This window comes from Pelophylax lessonae (assembly GCF_965119305.1).
Source record: "Pelophylax lessonae genome assembly, chromosome: 9".
Taxonomy (NCBI): Eukaryota; Metazoa; Chordata; class Amphibia; order Anura; family Ranidae; genus Pelophylax; species Pelophylax lessonae.
In genome coordinates, this window is record NC_138776.1 from 91,419,018 (window position 1) to 91,441,670 (window position 22,653).

At 40.4% G+C, this 22,653-nt stretch overlaps 1 protein-coding gene across 1 annotated transcript in view; it reads right to left on the reverse strand.

The window, feature by feature from the left end:
* Positions 1–22,653, reverse strand: part of ADGRA1 (adhesion G protein-coupled receptor A1) — a 1,278,841-nt gene that overhangs the window by 1,213,144 nt on the left and 43,044 nt on the right. The window contains exon 2 of the mRNA XM_082267510.1: positions 947–1,018. Coding sequence (XP_082123636.1) covers positions 947–1,018 — 72 coding nt within the window. The remainder of the gene's footprint in view (positions 1–946; positions 1,019–22,653) is intronic.

Consider the following 22,653-nt stretch of genomic DNA (forward strand, 5'->3'; position numbering starts at 1 on the left):
TCATATAAAAAAATGTTAAAAATATTGTTATTTTTTCAAAATAAACACTCTTTTTTTTGTTTATAGCGCAAAAAGTAAAAATCGCACAGGTGATCAAATACCACCAAAAGAAAGCTCTGTTTGGTGGGGAAAAAAAGTAAATTTCGTTTTGGTACGGCATCGCACGACTGAGCAATTGTCAGTTAAAGTCGCACAGTGCCGAATCGCAAAAAGTGGCCTGGATGTAAGACAGCAAAATCCTCCGGTGGTAAAGTGGTTAAGCCCCAAAGTCTTCAGTCCTGCAGATTATATAACTCCCAGTTTATATTGGGACATCAGGATCAGCGCACCATCAACATTGTGGTTAAATCGAAATGAAAAAGAACTGTATCTAAATAAAAAGATTTGTACATTATAAAACTGCTAAACTTAGCATAATACATGTAATCTAGCATATGTGGTCTGTCCCAGGTGTGCATATTATTTCAAGCCTAATATGTCAAGATAAGCAGAGCTCACCAGAAAATCTATTCCTGCTAAGCAGCCATATGTATAATTCCTTATAATGTAACTGTGCCCCAGTACTACATTATATGATCATCACATTGGGGTCTACTGAGGAGAATCTTCCTGTCTCAGCTGTAATAAAAGCCTCCGGTTTCAATTTATACAGAAATGACTTTCCGAACAAAGCCCAATGCATTTACAAGATGTTCAACTTTTTTTTATCACATGCCGTTGAGGATACTTTCTGTCCTTTTATCTTTTTGCTTTTATTTTTTTGTAGTTCTTTTGTATTTTTTCTTCCTGAACTTTCTAATTCATGGCAATGTTTATATAAGTCGGACAATCTGAAACAGTGACAAGTGAAATGTATTTTGCGTGTGATCCCAGTAAACTCTATAAGCAATTCATTTTCAGCCATTTTTCAAATCGAAAAAATGCTCAGAATAAGATTCCTACTCACAGTTTCTCCAGGGAGCTCAGTCCAAAAAAAGCTCTGTTCCTTACCAGCGATATCTTGTTATTGCTCAGAATCCTGTAAATATAAAACAAGAAGCTCCTGGTAAATTAAAACTGTTGCACTCTATAAATTGTTTTTTTGCGTTTCATATTCATACTGACCTACATATTTCCCAATATTTTACATTTTTGATTTGGAAAAGTTTTAATGATAGATGTATCCAAGCAACCCATAGATGTCTTCATAGGTAAAGAATAATGTTATAATTACCTAAAAGGACTCAAGGGGGTTGATTTAGTAAAACTGGAAGGCAAAACCTGGTGCAGCTCTGCAGAGAAACCAATCAGCTTCCATGTACTTTCGTCAAAGCTTATTGAACAAGCTGAAGTTAGAAGCTGATTGACTACCATACACAGCTGCACCAGATTTTGCACTCACCAGTTTTAGTAAATCCAACCCAAAGTTCCTTGGCCTTTGTGTTTTTCTTATGCCCTGAAGATAGTTGGCAACATGGGCCAAGCATCTCCTAGCAGTTCTCATATTCTTTTCCTTGCCAGCACACTTCCTTAGAACTTGGACAGCTCCTAGGAAGCAGATCTAGGTTTGTGGATTGGTAAAATACACTATAATATCAAAAGTATTGGGACACCTGCCTTTATACGCACATGAACTTATATGGCATCCCAGTCTTAGTCCGTAGGGTTCAATATTAAGTTGGCCCACCCTCTGCAGCTATAACAGCTTCAACTCTTCTGAGAAGGCTGTCCACAAGGTTTAGGAGTGTGTCTATGGAAATGTTTGACCATTCTTCCAGAAGTGCATTTGTGAAGTCAGGCACTAATGTTGGATGGGAAGGCCTGGATCGCAGTCTTGGCTCTAATTCATCCCAAAGGTGTTCTATTAGCTTGAGGTCAGGACTCTGTGCAGGCCAGTCGAGTTCCTCCCCCCAAACTCACTCATCCATGTCTTTACAGACAAGACAGCCCCCAGGTTGCGGCCAGCAATTACAACACAGGATACGTAAGGAAGGAAAAGCAAAAGCCAGAGAAACAGGAAGGCCTGGCTTCAGCGTAGAGACACACTGCTCCAACACTAACCCACAGGTGCAAACGTGTAATAATACCTAGGTTCAGCTCAGACAGTAAAACCCGGCACCGGATGAATGTACGCGGAACCGTGATGTTACCTCCCCCTCCCCTCACTTTTATGGGGCCTCCCCAGGTGCTGGGGTCTGGGTTTCAAGGGAAAGCTAAGGTGGAATCTTTTTACCAAGCGAGGAGCAGAAACATCAGAAGCGGGAACCCAGGATCTTTCCACAGGACCAAAGCCCTTCCAGTCAATCAGATATTGGAGTTTATCATGTGAGACTTTGGAATGCAAGATTTAATTAACTTCATATTCTTAAGATGGATTGTTAGGAGGGGTTTCCAGCATTGACGAATGAGAAAATGTATTTTAGACCAACGGCCTAAGTAGAGATACATGAAAGGAATTGGGAATCCTAAGATGAGAGCGCAAACGGAGTCTATAGCAAACTGGGTAGATTCTAGCAGAGATGACATAAGTAATAAAGATAAAAAACAATCAGCACCAAATTATCATTAAAAACAAAGAATGCAGCTGAACAGTGAAGGTTGATCACAAAACCCAAAATAGAACATATAACATGAAGAAGTACAACGCACTCAACATAAACACGTCAATGATCAAATACGATAGTAAAGCCCAAAAGTCCCTTGTAAAAAAGAAGGATCGCATTACAAGTGAGGTATTTGAGTCCAGAGATCCACTTCAGGTGACTTCAGGTGATAAGCCTCCACCTTTAAGTTAAGCTATTGCGCTCACCTCAAAATTAGACCCCTCTTTTACCAGTAGGTCTAATGCGAGCGATCCACTAATGTAAAGATGAACAATTTATTTGATAGTTGCACTTACAAACTTGTCGATTGGTAACAGCATCAGTGAATGGTAATGTCGGAACATCGGCCGCTCGGTCACATTACCATTCACTGATGCTGTTACCAATCGACAAGTTTGTATATGCAACTATCAAATAAATTGTTAATCTTTACATTAGTGGATCGTTCTTAGATTGTTTTTTTATACCCTATATGCTTATTCATACGTGGGGAGTCGCTGCTGGTGAATTATGTCTGGTCCTTCTAGCCGCATTAGTTGAACACAGATTACTGGCTGAGATTTTGCAGTCCTACTTCTTATGATTGATCACAAAGACAAGCGTATAAGACCTACTGGTAAAACAGGGTCTAATTTTGAGGTGAGCGCAATAGCTTAACTAAAAGGTGGAGGCTTATCACCTGAAGTGGATCTCTGGACTCAAATACCTCACTTGTTATGCGATCCTTCTTTTTTACATGGGACTTTTGGGCTTTACTATCATATTTGATCATTGATGTGTTTATGTTGATTGCGCTGCACTTCTTAATGTTATAAGAGATGACATATGGCCCACTACAACGCGGGGCAAACTTCATGGAAGGAACCTTTAGATGGATATTCTTAGTAGCCAACCACACCTTCGCCCCAGGCTGAAAAAGAGGGACTCTTCAGCATGGAGGCATGTTGCTCGAACACTAACTCACAGGTGCAAACGCTTAATAATACCTAGATTTAGAGTGGATTGGTAAGAACCTGAGCAGCTCAGACAGGGGGTAAATCCCGGTGCTGGATTATTGTACACAGAACAGTGACATGGTTAAAGGTATATACTTTGAAATTCTAAATTGTGGTATATCTAATCTCTACTTTAATCTTGCTCTATCCTGTTGTAGACTGTCCCTAGCTGATGTGTGTTATGTATAATTTTCGAAGCCTTAGTACTTATCTTGATTATTTAAAAAGTCCAGTGGCATGGCTATGTAATTGGCTCCCCCTAGCCACATATGGTTGCTTACCCATGCCATAGGAGCAGGTGCATGTCTCTCTTCAATTATGTTGATGCCCCATTAGGCCTTGTCCTCCCTGTGGACTCCAAGCTGTAAGTGTATTCATGCGAATTTATGTTTGGAGTGTGCAGGTAGCATGCAACCTAGGGTAACAACATTTTTGGGTGCTTCTATGGGAACATTGTCATCCTAGGATGGTAAGTCTGAAAACTGGCAAGATCACTAAGTGAAAATAGTGCAGGGCAATCTACTATTTTATTTATTTTTAACTTAAAGAGGATCCACGGTGGCCCCCTAAAAAATTTAAAGTCAGCAGCTACAAATACTGCAGCTGCTGACTAGTAATATAAGGACACTTAACCGTTCAGGAATCCAGTGCCATCTTCACCTGAAGCAGTTCTACACCGGTCTTTGGGTTATTTGGCACTGGCATCCTTACTATGGGAAGTTGGAGTCCTAGTGGATTTACTGTTGGCTTCCTACTAAGCATGCGTAAGCTGCGCTTTGTGAATGGTCCCGCTGTTTTTTGGGACCTGTGATGTGTCTCAGATAGCTGCAGGGAAAGAGAGGGGGGCTAAATGGAAATGGTAGTGGGTGGGTACCTGTCAAAACTAGGTACCCACTTCCCCCCAAAAGAAAGTCCAAAGATGTTAGAGGAGGAGGGGAGGAGGCAGAAAAGCAGAACTTCCCCTTTTGGGTCCACTTTGAGGTTTAATCATGTGATTCATTCATTTTCAGTAATGTAAGTGTAACAATTCGTTTTTCTTTTCAAATAAATAATTTGTTTTTAGTTGAAACCATCATGCGCTAAACTACTATTCAGCTGGAAACTTAAATAGATAGCAGGTAGATAGAGAGAATCTTACTATATAAAGTACAAGTGTCTCTGCGTCCAGTCCCTGTGTCCGTGGGATTGCGCTACTGCGCATGTGCCCCACGGACAGCCGTTGGGACTTGGAGCACAGAGACTTCGGGCGGCCAGCCGAAAATGTTGAAGCGGCGGGTGTGTGCAGGCACGCGGCGGGTGTGCGCTCGCATGCGAGAGCTGCTCGATCAGCTCTGCGCGTGTCCCCGATGTTGCTAGGGCAACAGGGACGCTATGCTCAGAGCTGGCTACGTCATGCGACTCTCGCGTTGTTAGAAAAAAAAAAAGAGATAAGCGAGAGCCGCTCAGTCAGCTCTGCGCATGTCCTCGACGTTGCTAGGGCAACAGGGACGCAGAGCTGACAGAGGCTATAGTACTAAACCAAACAGATACATATATACAATTCAGAAGAAGCGTGTTCAACTCAGCAGGATGAGTTAAACATTACAAAGGCCAAAAGACAAAGAATAGAAAATAGATCTATTGAAGAACAGGAAAATGATGTTAGAAATTCAACATAACCCCCCCCCCCCCCCAAGAAAACAAGAACAAATATAAAAAAAAAAAAAACTACTGATTTTGTATATTTATAATTGTTTGAAAAGGTTTGAACTTAAGTAACATTTACCGTACCTTAATTGTTTTTGTTTACTACATAAAAAAAAAAAATTAGAAAAGGGAAATTTTTCACATTATTCTTCTTTAACATTTTTAAAGAATAAATACGATAAGATAGAAATCAACTGCATGGTTGTCCACTTTTTTTTGTACTGGAACAAGTCTGTTTTTACAAATGTTTGACCACATATGTTCTAGCGCCCGTTAATTTAACGGGCTTAATGTCTAGTATAAAATAATACAGTATATAATTCACGGATGGTGTCCTGCTCAACATTGTTTTCAGAACCCCTGCACTGCACAGCAACAATATAGCCACTAGAAAGTGTTCATGGTAAACACCTGTGCTTGTACAGTAGTTCACATTTTAGAGATTTTATTTTCTACTTATCTAGTAAAATAGTTCTAGTCCTAGTTTTTCACAGTAAAGTGTATGTAAATCCAGGTTGGTGATATTACTGATAATTACAAGGTAGTGGCTTAGTGTTGTCGGACTGAAGTGGGAATTTCTATTACTGGCAGGATCTCCAAGCAAGACACTTTGCAAAAAAATTTACCAAAAATGATTTCCTGCATAAAACTGTATACAGTTTTCATTAGGCATGGTGTCAAACATACTGAAAAATGATTTTGTGTTTCCATACACTATAACTTCCTTGTCCATCCAGGGTCAGTCTCTTGAGCACCTTGCTCTTCTTATTTTAGAAACGTGAGCTCAAAAGCTTTTCTAGGATTTTTGTACTTTTATTTCAGTCACTCAGAATTTTCCCTCCTTCCTCCCTCTTCTCCTTAATTGGGTCAATTATTTCCAAATGAATAAAAAATGTTGTTCTTAATTAGAAGGGAAATCTTTAAGCTATAAGAAACCATTTAAGCTTTTTCAGAAACGGTCGGCAATTATCCGCAAAGCTTTCTCATTTTTCTAAATTCAGCTGAAATATTTAATGATTTGTCATAAATTACAGGAATTGTTACTACAAGAAAGTATAAATGATTTATAACTTGCATTGTAAGGAGCAGTTATGAAATGGTAGGCTCTAGGTGAGATGGGAATATTCTTAATGTGATTTCTTTCCCTCTACTGACAGTGTAGAGGAGTAAAAAGTTTATAGGTCAGGTTATTTTAAATTGGTTTTGCATAAGACATGGCTGTTTGATACCTGTTAGGAAAAAAAAATAGTGCCATATCTAAACAATGCTAGTAGAAAAAAACACACCAAAATGCCATTTTCTGCTTCCTAGACTGCATACCAATTCCAAAGCAGTAAAGATGGGTACTTTAAAGTTTAAAGTGGTTGTAAACCTCCAATGTTCAAAAAAAAAAGAATAAAACCTGCAAGGGAATGGCATAATGTGCTAGTATGCATAGCATACTAGCACATTGTGAAATACTCATCTTCGACTAAAGTCCTCCATCACTGAAAAGTCACTGCAGAGAGGGCTGACATGTTCCCCCTGTCTGTCTTCTGGGTTCGCGAGCTCTGGCTATGTGATTGGCAAGAGCTGCGATGATGTCACTCCTGCACATGTGTGTGGGAGCAACCAATTCCGGCACAGGCTCTGAAGGGTCAGCACTGTAAGCTGGACCTTCAGAGCGCATGCACAGATGATGTCAATGGCTGCATGCACTCTACCTCATGTTCTACCAAACATGGCAAATATATATGTAAACATAAATTATTATTATTATTATTGTTCAGTTAATGTTTACATATATATTTGCCATGTTTGGTATATTTTGCCATGTTCTAGGATGGTCTATGTATAGCTTTCTGTTGGGTGTAGTTGAAGCCGAGTACACCCAACAGGAAACAGGAAATGAAATGCATGTTGATTGGAGGAGGAGATATATATAATACCTGTCTCGTCGTAGCTGGAGATACGTCTTTGATAACGCCCTGGAGGAGGGCGAAACGCGTCAACGCAATTTCCGGTTTACACTTGAAGCACACGCCACTTCCGGTCTCGGTGGAACGCAAGCCGGGACCAGCGCAGCCCATGCAGTCACCGCAAGTTTGGAAGTCTCCTCTGCCATAGGAGATCGTATCATTACAAGGCTTTTTTATTACTCCTAAAATGTGAGTGTTACCGAATAAATTATGTAAAACCGGGATTACACTATTCTGAGTCTTCCTTCCTATGGTCCCATACTCACTGGCCCACAAAGGAAAGATTGATCACTGGGGTCCAAAAGACCGGCCCTACAAGAAAAGATCCCACTCCACACCGGACTGACTGCGTTTGACCCACATGCAATATTGCTAAGGGGTCCTGGCAGTCTGGTAAGTGGAAGTATCCATGGGGAGTGGACCGTCACACCATTGCACCTTATCTTTTGGCACGGATTGTCACCAATTTGCATATTAAGAAGCACCTAAGCACACTGCACCTTCACTGGCTACTTGCTTAAAGAATTGAACTTTTTGGGGAATTGATTTATTCATTTATTTATTTAATGAATTTATATATTTGCACCATTGCAAGGTTTATTGATTTATAGATTGCTATTGATGCTCAATCAAATCACGTATGTACATTTATTTTTAATATGTACTTGATTTTACACTTTTGAAGCACTTTATTTTATGATTCATGTAAGGCCTCTTTCACACAGGTGTTCCGTATGTCCGTCTATCACCCCATCCGTTTGCGGGTGATATACGGACATAATGCATGTCAATGGGATTGCGGATGTCAGCGGATGACCATCCGCTGACATACGATTTGGGTCCTTTCAGTTCTGTTCCGCTTTTTGGAACGGAACAGAACCCTATTTTTCTTCCGTTTAAAAAATGGAAAGGACGCAAAATCGGATGTCAGCGGTGTCATCCGCTGACATCCGCAATCCCATAGACATACATTATGTCCTTATATCATCCGCAAACGGATGGGATGATATGCGGACATACGGACACGGATGACACAAGTGTCATCCGTGTCCATAAAAAAAAAAGTGCCGGAGCGGATCGAAATATGGTCCGCTCCATGTGAAAGAGGCCTTAGGGTGAAGTTGTTAATTAATTAATTTGCATTATTGCACAATTTTTTTCACTTATTTATTATCCACATACATAATATTTTTAGCATCAGTCACTTTATTTGGCATATCCCAATTTGCGCTGTTTATTCTTTTTTTGTCACTTTCAAAATACTAGTATTTTTGAACAGCAGCATTTTGGATTGAAGAATTTATAAATCCATAGTGCAGTATTATTATATAGCTCTGATTTTTCAGTTTTCGGTACTGTGATACTTTGACTGACAATTACTTTGTTCATGCAGCACATATTTTTTGAGACAGAGATTTCCTTTGGTGATATTTAATAACTAACTTTTTATGTGTTAAATAGGAAAAAAGACCAAAAAAAAAAACTGTTTCCCTAACTTTCTGTTTTAAATAGACATATCAATTAAAAATGTCAGGACAGAAAGAACCCCCTTCACTCCAAATTACTACTTTTTGGATAGTACAAACTCATGGTGATCTCATTTTTGAAACGAAGAAACATGTTTTTATTGAGTTGGTTAAAACATGAAGCTTGGTAATGGTGCACTAAATACAGTACATTTTGAAATGTACAGGTCATGTGCAGAAGCATAGGGAGAAGATTAAGGGGTTAATGTATATGGTAATGCATAGGTCACATACAGTGGAAGATTGGAGATGGGGTTAATGTGCAGATGTGCAGGATGGATCTGAAATGTACAGGAGAAAAGGATGGTGAAAAGGTTAAAAATTATCTGTAATTGAATGTATATCTTGAATCTGCTGTTGCATGTCATCTTCTACTAATGAATGGTTCATTCATGTGTTAACCACCTCAATACTGGCCACTTAAACCCCCTTCCTTCCCAGATCAATTTTCAGCTTTTAGCGCTGTTGCATTTTGAATGACAATTGCGCGGTCATGCAACACTGTACCTAAACCAAATTTGTGTAATTTTTTCCCCACAAATAGAGCTTTCTTTTGGTGGTATTTGATCACCGCCAGGTTTTTTCTTTTTTGGTGCACAAATAAAAAAAGACCGAAAATTTTGAAAAAAAAAAAAAAAGTTTTTTTGTTTAGGTTATAAAATTTTGTAAATAGATATGTTTTTTCCTGCACTCATGATGCCGCACTGACAGGCACTGATGAGGAGACACTGATGGGGTGGCTCTGATGGGGTGGCACTGATGGGGTGGCACTGATATGCAGCACTGATGGGCACTGATAAGTAGCACTGATATGCAGCACTCATGGGCACTGATATGTGTTACTGATAGATAGCACTGATATGCAGCATTGGTGGGCACTGATAGGCAGCGCTGATGGGCACTGATAGGCAGCACTGATGGGGACTGATCGGCAGCACTGATGGGCACTGATGGGCACTGATAGGTGGCACTGATGGGCGGCACTGATCGGCACTGATGGGGGGCACTGATGGGCACTGATAGGCAGCACTGGTGGGCAATAATGGGCACTGGTGGGCGGCACTGATAGATGGCAATAATGGGCACTGGTGGGCAACACTAATAGATGGCATTGGTGGGCAGCACTGATAGGGGGCACCACTGGCAGGCTCTCTGAGCCCTGTTTGCCATCCCTGGTGGCTATGGTGGGCATCCCTGGTGGCTCTAGTGGCACCCCCTCCCCCCAGGGCTGCACTGGTAATCAATCATCTGATTACCAGCACAGACCCCCCCTGTGATCAGTGAGTAATTAGAAATACTCACTGATCACCCCAGCTGCAGAATCGATCCTCTTCTCTTCTCCTCACTGACAGGATCTGTCAGGAGGAGAAGAGATCGAAGCCGTTACAATGGCTGTATTGACATTACATGACGGCTGTGATTGGACACAGCCGTCATGTGATCAGGAGGGCCCTCCTGCCGAGTCTTGTTGCTCTGTGTCCTAGGGACACAGGCACATCGAGATTGCGCCGCTGCGCGTGCCCGCGGCGGCGCGATCTCTCTCCTTCTGAAGGACGTTCCGGAACGTCCGATCAGAAGGACGAGACTCCCACCCGGCCGTATATGTACAATGGCCCGGGTGGGAGGTGGTTAATGTATTACTTCTTCCATTTTCTCACTTGGAGTAAGAAGAAGGCACTTACTGGTGTGCTTACATTTATGATTGCTGTGATTGATCATCACAGTGTTCATAAGGTACAGGGCCGCTCAGATCAGCTAGTGCTTTCAATTGGCTAAAAAAAAATGCCCGAAGCTGTAAATAGCTTGTAAAACACTTCTAAAACACTTTAAAAAAACTTGCAAAAAGTTTAAAAAACGCCCGAAAAAAAACTAGTAAATCGTTACGCTCAGGTTTGAATGGAGCCTTAGTCATTTACACAGGCTGCCAAAAAATGTGCCTAAGACCCAGCAAGTACATACCCTTCACATGAAATCTGATTTTTCTTGTAAAATGTTACAGCAGTGATACACAAGGAAATCTTACTGTATAATGCACAATATTTCCATCTAATATTTTGTTGATCCAGCTAAATGAAACCAGTTATTTCCAAATAACTGATTCCTTGGTGGGCTTTCTATAAATAGCACCAAGCAAAAGTCTCTGACCTTTAAGACAATTTCCCTGCTAGTTATATAAAAAAAAAACCTTTTTGCTATTCTAATAGAAATACATTGGTTATGCAGTAAAGCGTGCATACTGATCAAGTGGCCAGTAAAGAAAAATAAAAGCTGGTTCAGGTAACAGAACACTTTAAAATGTATCTAAACTCAAAACCAAAAATGAAATTTATGCTGCATGTTATTAGTTATATTAGTTACTGGTGTGGTGGCTGCATCCTTTTTCTTTTTTCTTTTTGCTTTTTCCCCCAGTAATTCTCCAAATAACATACCTTCTGTCCCTGGGTGGCTATGTCATTCTTCTAGGGTGTTTACAGAAGGAACCATCTTTGTCACCCTAGGCTACTCTCCTGATATAGACCACAAAACTATCCGTATCACTTTATCTCCATTACATCTAAGGACTGTAAGCTGAAAAATATTACTTTCTTTCCTTGGGTTTACTTATACTTTAATTTAGGATTCATGATCTTATCAAGGAAGATAAAATATCCAAAAATAATTTTCTCCTCCTTTGAGTAGCAGGAGTTTTTAGATGACAGTGACTTGATCCAGCTTTTTATTAACCTCCCTGGCGGTATGATTATGTGAGGAATTATGTACCAAAAGAGGTACAATTTTTTGCATGGAAATTTGGCGTTATGTATTATAGGCCTACAATTCTTAGTAATTACTGACTTAAACCTGACCAAAACAAGACTCTAGTAGACATCCCAGATGTGATAAATTTGAAACACAAACGCATGAATTATAATCGAATCAATAATATTATTTTATTATTTAATATATAATATATATAATAAAATTATATTATTGATTAGATTATAATTCATGCGTTATATATATATATATATATATATATATATACATATGTGTGTGTGTGTATGTATATATATATATGTGTGTGTATGTATATATATATATATGTGTGTGTATGTATATATATATATGTGTGTTTATGTATATATATATATATATATATATATATATATATATATATATATATATATATATATATATGTGTGTGTGTGTGTATATACACATACATATATATATAATATATATATATAATACAAATGTTATGTGTTTGTGTTTTGTGCGTTTGAATTTCCCTCCCTAGTTCCGCTCCCGTGCAGCACTGCTGCTGCAGGGAACGGAACCAGGAAGTCCTCAGACCAACGGACGAGCGGCAGTTATCTCGGCTGGTGATCACAGCAATGGGAGATCATCGCTGGATCGCCAGAAGAAGGTAAGAGACACCGCTGCTCGCTCTGCACATCTACCCCAAGCGTGACTCGGGGATACCGATAATAGCATGGAAAATCCACCCCGAGTCATGCTCGGGGATACCACTAAGCAGGTTAAACAATATCATGTCTATGGGTGCCTACAGACTGAACATTCATTGCTTCCACTAATGAGCCATGCCTCCTTTCCCCTTCTCCAGTGACTTAAAGCCCCACTCCAGCCAAAACGTTTTATTTTGATTTGAATAAAGTGAGGATGGGTTAGTGCCCGTTGTCAGGTTTTATTGCCATCTGGCACAGTGGACCTAAATTTGGACTTGCTCTATTTTTTTTAACATAGCACACCACAAGACACAGTAATGCGGTACAGTGCATTGTGGAGGGTGGCGCATGGGTTTGGTGCACTGGGATACCATTCAAAATTACTAGCTCAACAATGCACCATGGGCTGTGCTGTGCATCTCTGCGCATAAAGCCTAGTACACACTACTAGTTTTTTTTTTTCATTCAACCCAGCGTGCTGAACAAAAAAAACTCCAAGAGCTCAGGAGAAGCCGCTGTACTAAATATGCAATGTTAGTACAGCGATCTCCTCCACTGAGCTATTGAGTTCTGTCAAGAGGACGGCCCCCCTGCCAGAACACACCAGTTTGCGCTCATAGCCATTGGCTGAGACTTTTTTCTGTCATGCCCCTTTGACAGAAGCAGGTTGAATGGCTGGCGTCTGTCGAGACGGCTGCAGTAAACATGGGTCCCTAAAGGGGCATACACACAGGCCGAATATCGGGCAGCATTTGCGCGCTATTCTTTTTTAATATACATGTCTTTTGGTTCATAGCTGCAGCAGCTTTAGAAATACATGGGTATGCTCCCCCAAAAAAAATTTTGCCTGTTTATTATGTATTCGGTCTGACCAGACTATCGAGGTTGAGCAACCCTCCCCACCCCCCCACACACACCTGTACTCAATCAGTGTCCACCATCAAGTGGATATAGGAGGAGTCCCCTGTAGTGCATTTACACAGCTTTCCCAGCAAGGAGTATTATCTCCAAGGGTAAGAAAGGCTGGATTCATCTCTTTTTCATGGATAGTGTAGGACCCACTGATAATGGGGTACTTTGACGCAGTAGTGGGCTTGAGCACGATATGGCCATATGGTGGGACCAAACCCCCATTTTTATTTATGGATTGTCTTCAGATTTGGTAGTAATTTCTTTTGCATTTGCACGCTATTCTTTTTTAATATCGGGCAGCATTGGCTGGTTCAATAGAATGTGGCCAACATTTGGCCTGTGTGCACTGCAGCCGGGCCGACAGGCTTTAGTCGAAGGGGCATAACCAAAAAAGGTCTGCCGATCGGCGCCCTTAGCCAATGGCTTAAAGCGCTGACCAGTGTGTTCTGGCGGGGGGGGGGGGGGGGGGCTGTAAGAACACAGTACTTCAGTGAGGGAGATCGTCTTGGCTCAAGTCTTCTGTTTCTCACTATGCTGCATAGCTAGTAAAGCGGCTTACTCCTGAGCTCCTGATGTTTTTTTTTTTTCGTTCAGCTGGCTGGATTAAACGAAAAAAAAAAAATAGTAGTGTGTACTAGGCTCAAATCTTCTGTACTAAGGCACACTGGTTAGTAACATACGTTCTACCATAACTACTCCTACACATTCATAGAACAAAAACCAGGGCTGCAGATTTCAGATAGGGGATCAGCCCCTTGGCTCCCTAATGGAAGTTAGTCCTGAAAAATATTTTTGGTTTTAACAATTTTAATACATTTTGCATGAAGAGTAACATGACAGTGACAATATTGATTACGATACTAAACTTACAATACTAAAAATTAGGGGCATCATCATCTCTTAAATGTGAGAAAAGTCTGACATGAAAAGTCAATAAAAGGCAAACACTAAAAACACTTTAATTGTAAAGAGAAAGTGTATGATTAATAATTAAGTTACTAAGAGACCTTTGATTAAGGTCTTAGATGCAAAGTCATATTGTTTAAAGAATTGTCTTCTAAGAAAGGAAACATAGTGACCACTTTACCACCTTATGGAAGAGACTCTGCATGGCTTCTTTGACTAATCAGCTTTCAAATTTAGGGGGGGACAGGGACAAAAGTTGGGGGCCAACAATAAAATGCAAATTTATATTTAAATATATATATATATATATATATTCAATATCTCACAAAAGTGAGTACACCCCTCACATTTTTGTAAATATTTTATTATATCTTTTCATGTGACAACACTGAAGAAATGACACTTTGCTACAAAGTAAAGTAGTCAGTGTACAGCTTGTAAAACACAATATTTGTTACTTTCTGCTATAAAAAATTCCCAATAAAAAAATATAAAAATATATTTTTTTTTTTTTATCAGTTTAGGCCAATTTGTATTCTGCTACATATCTTTTTTGGTTAAAAAAAAATCACAAAAAGTGTATTTTAATTGGTTTGCGCAAAAGTTATAGCTTTTACAAACTACAGGATAGATTTTTGGACTTTTTTTTTAAAATTAGTAATGGCGGTGATCAGGGATTTTTAGCGGGACTACAACATTGCGGCGGACAGATCGGGCCCCTAACTGACATTTTTGACACTTTTTGGGGACCAGTGACATTAATACAGTAATCAGTGCTAAATATTATGCACTGCTACTGTACACTGGCAGGGAAGGCGTTAACACTTGGGGTGATCAAGGGGTTAAATGTATGCCTAACAATGCTTACTGACTGTGGGGGGGGGGGGGGTTCTGTGACAGGCACAGAGAGATCGGGGTTTCAGCTTAGCTGAAACTCCTGATTTCTCTCTGCCTGTGTGACAGAAGACCCGCCTGCTTTGTTTACATAAGCAGGCGGGTCTTCTGTCAGTTTCTTTTTTTCTGGAGGAGTGGCGGCGATTGCTGACTCTCGCTGTTTCTAATTGCATGCCGCGGAGACCATGTGCACATAATCATGTAGTACTATGTGATTATGCGTCGTCGAGCCGCCCTGCTGCAGTAAATCTGCGTGGGGTGGTCGGCATGTGGTTAATGGCTGTGTGTTGAGTTATTTTGAGGGGACAGCAAATTTACACTGTTATACAAGATGTATACTCACTACTTTACATTGTAGCAACGTGTAATTTCTACAGTGTTGTCACATGAAAAGATATAATAAAACATATACAAAAATGTGAGGGTGTACTCACTTTTGTAACATACGGTATATATATATATATATATATATATATATATATATATATATAGTATGTATTTCAATAATAGAATGTACTCCAGGGGTCTTGTTACAAATTCACCTTTGTTTTATTCTTCCCATTGCATCAAATGCATAAACATGAAATATTCCTGACAATGGGCATCAAACACATAAACATAAAATATTCCAAACAATCTGTCAGGAATATTTCATGTTTATGTGTTAGATACCCATTGTAACAAATATTTCATGTTTATGCCTTTGATGCCCACTGTCAGGAATATTTCATGTTTATGTGTTTGATGCCCACTATTAGGAATATTTCATGTTTATGCGTTTGATGCCCAATGTTAGGAATATTTCATGTTTATGCAGTTTATACCCTTTGTAACAATATTTCATGTTTATGCGTTTGATGCCCATTGTCAAGAAACAATGGGCATCAAACGCATAAGCATGAAATATTACTGACATTTTGTCAGGAATATTTCATGTTTATGCATTTGATGCCCATTACATAGTTACATAGTTTGTGAGGTTGAAAAAAGACATCAGTCCATCCAGTTCAACCTATGATGTGTGCGTGTGTGTTTGCTGTTAACCGTACATTGCATACCCCTGTATGTTGTTGTCTTTAAGGTGCCCATCTCATAGTTTTTCTCAACAATCGATGCTCCCTGCTGATACGACTGCTTGTGGAAGCGAATTCCACATCCTTACTGCTCTGACAGTGAAGAACCCCTCACGTATTTTAAGGTTAAACCGTTTTTTCTCTAGTTTTAGTGAGTGGCCACGTGTCTTATTGTATTCCCTTTCTCTAAAAAGTTTGTTCCTTATGCTAGGGTCGCCAGTACATTATTTGTGCATTGATGTCATATCCCCTCTCAATCGTCTCTTCTCCAGAGAGAATAAGTTCAGTGCTTGTAGTCTTTCCTCATAGCTGATGCCCTCCATTCCCCTAATTATTTTTGTTGCCCTTCTCTGGACTCTCTCCAGTTCCAGCACATCCTTCCTGAGGATCAGGGCCCAGAACTGGACAGCATACTCCATTGTCAGGAATATTTAATGTTTATGCATTCGATTCCCATTGTCAGGAATATTTCATGTTTATGCACTTGATGCCCATTGTCAGGAATATTTCATGTTTATGTGTTTCATGCCCATTGCATCAAACGCATAAACATGAAATATTCCTAACAATTTGTCAGGAATATTTCATGTTTATGGGTTTGATGCCCACTCAGGAATATTTCATGTTTATGCATTTGATGTGCATTGTCAAGAAACAGTGGACATCAATTGCACAAACATGAAATATTCCTGACTGATTTTTACAGCTGGACATAGCAAACTTACTGACATGTATTATACATGTTTGTCATGTTCAGGTGTAAACTTCTGTCAGAGTGTCAGTTCACATTGTCCTTTGCAGGGGTGTGAGGGTGATATGAGACTGTAAACGTGCAGTGGACTCACTGCTCAACTCACCCGCCACCTCTAAAAAGGATGCCCCAGGCCTGCTCCTCCTGTCCTGTGCTCTGGCTCCTCTGCTGCTCAACTCGTGTCTGCCACCTCTCTACAGGTCTGGGCTGGGCCTGGGCTGGGCTGGTGGATGATGCACTCATTGCACAGACTGTGACACTCTCTCTCTGCTGTGTGATGCGTCTAGTGATGTCACACCGCCGGCATGCCTCTAACAGGAACGCCCTCCCTACGCTGGCCTGTCCCTGACTGAATAGGCACCGCGAGGGAGCCTTTCGCCACGGCACCGCCTTGGCCTATTCTTACGACCTAGTGACGCCACTGATACCGGCCCGGAAAATACACATAAAAACAGCATTTTAATAGAGGGGGCACATGGGGGGGGGCAGTGTAATGTAGGGGGGCCCTCTGCCCCCCCCCAAGTGATGCCACTGACTACAGCACTCATCTATTACCAAGGTCGAACACTGAAAGGAGTTTCATTCTCGTCCGTTGATTCTACCAAATTGGAACATGGGCAATCTGTTGGAGAGTTTCACCTTTCCAAAACAAAAAAAAGGCTGGAGCTAGGCTTTACCTATCACTCATAGACCTAAAGCAGGAAGATGGAAACATATGAAGGTTATATTGTATAGATTTAGTGATTTTACTTATCGGTAGGAAAATTAGAACTGAGCTTTAAGATCTGCCAAAGGCTTACCAGTGACATAGAAAAAAAAAAGGCAATAGACTTATCCATAATCTGCTATCCTAAGAATGCTTTTAACTGTTTTAGAAGAATGTCCTCTATGTCAGCCCAAATAAAGCCACTTTCTTTATACATTAAAGTGAGAGATTTACATGATGATATGAGATGTCCAGCATTGCTGCAGAACTGCCCCTCTGGCTCAGGCTATGAAAACCATAGTGGAGGAAGGTGGAAGCTTAGGAAGCTGGAGAGATGAAATGAATAATTTTAATATTCCACTACAAACTGCTGCACGAGAGGAAGACGAGAAAATCATTCTAATCACTTCACATTCTAGGTCTGCTGTATTAAGAGTACAAAATATCCTGATTAAAGAGTTCTACAAACTATAGGCAGACAATGCCACTGCCGAGACGGCGATTCTTGTATGGTAATTGAAAATATCTTGAGTTGATCTAATCTGATTTTCTGCTGTACGAAATGAGTTGAGGTGACAGAAATCCACAAGGGGATGAAATTGGCAGATGAGTGTTAGATGCTGAGTTGGATCATTTAGAGGTCTTAGAGATTAATGGTAATTTTTTTGTTAAATATGAAGCACACATGTACTTGCTACTGGTGATTCTCGCTGACAAGCTGTACAGAAGAACAGCTAAGTAATATGATGAAAGACTGGTCAAGGTCAGTCCAAGGAAAGCGTTCATATGTAAGATGATTGCCAGATGTATTTGGTCATTATAGATGTAATTTACCCTCAATGTGGCAGATGCGTAGAACATAGCCGAGGTTGTGGCCTAGTTTTTAACCAGGTACAGTATTGTGCAATATTTTCAGCAACCCTGATCAGCATATATATTTATGCTGATTTTCTAACCTAGAAATAGACTCTGCAAATGTTAAAGTGGATCTGTTATGAGAATATAAATCTGATAAGTAACCTCCTCTCTCAATGACAGCACCATAAAGTGCCAGGCAGAACATTTATGTAGATTTTCCTCCTTGTTAGAATGAAAAGGAAACATTCCAAAAACCCTCTTATTTCAGGCTATGGGGTATGTAGGAACTCTCCTGGGCCTGTTCGCATGATAGCATTTGGTGCCTAAGCAACTGATTGCTATTCGCAAGCACTGTCCAAGCGACCAATTAACCAATAAATAAGTAGGTTACATATGTATGTTTACTACAGACAATATATATGCTTTATATACTGTATACTGTACATACATGTAGCGTTACCCCCATAGGGGCCCTTGAAAAGGATGGGTCCTCTCTTCTTTGCCTTGACCTTCTCAAGAACCTCTGTCCCTCTGACACACCAGGTTGAGTATACAAACATACAATATCACAGGAAATCACTGAAAGTAATACTCAGTACTCAATAGTAGCCCTCTATTAAAGAAAACAGGCACCAAACCAGGTAGTAAAGGCAAACTTAATATATTGTCACCCAATATGCTTAATAACTAGGCAAGCATAAAAATAATTATCAATAGTATCAACACAATTCAGCATATAAAGTGATTAACAGTAAGGACTAGACATAAAATGACATTCGACATCCAGATTAGCATAAATAGCAAGGCCGCCTCAGGGGCAGCAGAGAGCAGAAGCAACGTTTAATTCACCGAGTGCAAGAACTATACTGCCAGAGCACATTTATGGCGGTGATGCCAGTCCTAAACTGACTGGGTATGCACTGTCCCAAAGACAAATAGAATAGTAGTGGAGGGTGCAGGGGAACAAAGGGGGAATACAGAATAATTATCATGGCAGGGGCAGTTCTTTGAGATGCTCTCCTGCTGGCTATCATTGGGGCCCTTTAACAACATTGGTGCACCTAATAACAGTTCCAGTTAACTTGCAGGCAGTATAGGTACAGAATAGGTATGGTATAGTCTTGGTGCAGGTACAAGGTAGATTTGGTTCAAATACATTAAAGGTTCAGTATAATGCAGTATAGGGTTGGATAGGTGCAGTCTAGGTTTGGGATAAGTGTGGTATAGAGTGCAGTTAGGGAACAGTATGGATTGGGTACACTTGGTGCCCTGCTCTCAGTGGCTCGGGCCCTTCTAGCAGTATAAGCAATGAGCAAATAGCTCCCTCACCAGTTCCCAGGATGCTGTGGTGAGCTCTCACTGTAGAAGGGGGTCCCCCTCGTTTTCTCCCCATATATCTAGACAGAGGTGCTCTTTCTCTATCTCCCTCAGTGCCAAGAGGAAGAACTTTCCTTGGCAGTTTAATTAAAATCTTTTTTCCACTCCTCCTACTGCACAATGCCTATTGGAATTTGTAGCTGCCGCCTCAAACTACCACTCCAAGGAGGCTCAGCACTCTGCATAGAAGTATATGGGCTACTTAGCTTTAGCTCCTGCCCTGCTGGTCGGAGGAGAATGGTGCAACATAACCTCAGTATCATAGTAGAGGAGAGAAGAATAAAAGGCATTGTCTCCTTCTCCATATTGCTGTAGCCCAGCACCTGGTTATGTACAATATGTTGCACCCTCTAGTGTGTGCTACTAGTGTTGAGAGTAGGAAAAAGCATAGCTAAGAAGGCAATAAAAGGATCCATGCTGGAGAGGCAGCGGGAAGGAGTAAAGAGAGACAGTGAGTAGATCAACATGTTGCAGGAGGCCTCTCTTAAAGACTGCATAGTGTCAAGTATTCATCTAACTTGCCCTGGGAGGTCTCCATGTTTGTATGCCAGTCAGGCAGGCCTGGGGAAGAAAGACATTCAGAAGGTGGCAGGCAAGTGGGCTAGTATTTTCTGCAAGCGAGTGGAGCTGGAATCACTGGCCACAGGAAGGAAGAATGTCATGCTGTTTGCACTACTTTGTCAAGGGACTGAGAGTTCCTGCCTATGGCTTTTCCTGAACTAGTAACATCCTGCTAGTTCCCACTGGAGTAAGCAGCAGGTGCTGTGCTGCGAAAACCAAGTTTGTGTAGGAGGAAGGAAGAAGAGGACTTTTTGTAAATAAGGAGGAAGTGTCCCTTTGTTCATAGTTCTAGACATTTTTCAAGTTGGGCATCCCATACTTCCCTACCCCATCCAAGTTATCAACCCCTAATAAAACATCAATAACAAGCCAAATACTATTTTCTGAGTTGGAGTGTGTGAAGGAAATGCTACATGACTAGCTGTGCGGCAGTATGGACCTGGGACATTAGCGATTCCTACGGAGGTAGTGCTACAAATATATAAATGGCATCTTGGTACTTCAGGTTCTACCTGTACAAAAGTTCTCCGTCAACTGACATAAAACCAGACTGAAATTTGTGTTGGGGGTGAGTGCTATAAATAGATTGGCAGAGAGCTGGTCTATTCACAGAACAGCTCATCATGTTTCTGCCTATGTGAGGAGGGGGTGTGTGTCTTTCCTCCAATCAGCTGTCTCACAGTATATGGCCAAACTTCCCTCCCACAGGTGAATCAGGAAGAGAAAAATCTAACAGGACATGCACTTTCTAAACAGTCTAGAAAGCTGTAGACAGCAGATATACAAGTAAAACGTATGTAGGGAGATTTGTTTTATCTCTTTGTATCATCTGAGGCTGTTCACTTCACTGGGTATATGTGAGAGCTTCCAGCTACTTTTAACACTTTTTGTAGCTGCTGACTTTTAATAAACACAAAAACCAGTGGAACTCCGCTTTGCGTTGCCTGTTGTTGGGGCTAGGTCAGCAGGTAACCATTTTGTCCAGACATACTGGGTCTAAGGAGGTATCTCAATGCATAATGTGGCATTCAAAACAGTACCACCAAGAAATAATATGCAAAAATGATTGTTTATACCCACAAGTGTATTTTTCACCACTAGCTTTCAATCTTTAATACTAGCTTTAAAGAAATGCAATAATTTGGAAGCTAGAAGAAACATAAAATGCAAGGTCCATTTATTAGATCAAGGGTTCATTTTACCTGTAAAAATCATATTAGTTTATAAGGGCAAAAATGTACTTGTAAATTTAGAATATTTATTTGTTACCCCGTTCTTCCACATCGTAGGAGGTGACATTGCTATCCTTAGAATGAGATTCCTTGGAAACGATCAGTATCCAAACTTCACAAGAAGAATCACTGCAGTCACCCTCAACTAGGAGTGCTGGCAGAAGATTGGGGTAAGGTGAGGATATATTATAACTTTTTGCCTTACAAGTACATTTTTTCTCTTAAACTATAGTGATTTTTACAGGGGGAGAGGGACCTGATCTAAGCAGACCTTACATTTTACTAGGAAATAAGGTCATCTTAGATAAGATACATGCCATCTTAGTTATTTTACATGTTAAATTATTGGCACTGAAAAACCTGTGCAGAAATGTCAACATTCAACGCATTTGGTTTGAAAGAGACATGCAAAAAAATTGCCCCTTATATAATGGACAGCTTGTTCAATATATTTTTTAACCGAAGAAGTGGTTATGTTTCTGTTCAACGCTGTCTTGTTTGTGCACATGACACAGCAGAAATGACAACCATGACAAAGTGGTGATAAATCATCTTATCAAGAGCTTTTATAGATGGTGCCCATTTTCAAACATAAGTTCATGGCTGGTGTTTCTTTAGAGGTCATGCTACATTGTAGATCATCAATCCTAATCTAGTTCCTATCTTCCAATATTGGCCATTGAGATTCTTTTTTTCCTTGCCAACAAAAAAAAAAAAAATATGGGACTACCTATATAATATTATCAAATTCTGTTCAGATATTATTTAGTATTAGAGTCCTCCATGCTCAATACAAAGAATGAGATTGCTGCTTTCGAAGCTTGCAGTTCTTCATGTAAGTTCTCTTCACCTCACTTTCTGACATGTACCAGAACATGATGAGCCTGAGATATTAAAACTGTAAAACAACTGGAGCCATCGGGGTTGATTTACTAAAACTGGAGAGTGCAAAACCTGGTGCAGCTGTTCATGGTAGCCAATCAGCTTATAACTTCAGCTTGTTCAATTAAAGTATTGTCTCATTTTTTTTTCTATTAAAATAACAAACATGTTATACTGACCACCTATGTAGAGTGGTTTTGCACAGGGTAGCACAGATCCTCCTCTTCTTGGGTCCCTGGCTGGAGCTCCTGACCCCTACCACCTGTCGAGTGTCCCCACAGCAAGCAGCTTACTATGGGGGCACCTGA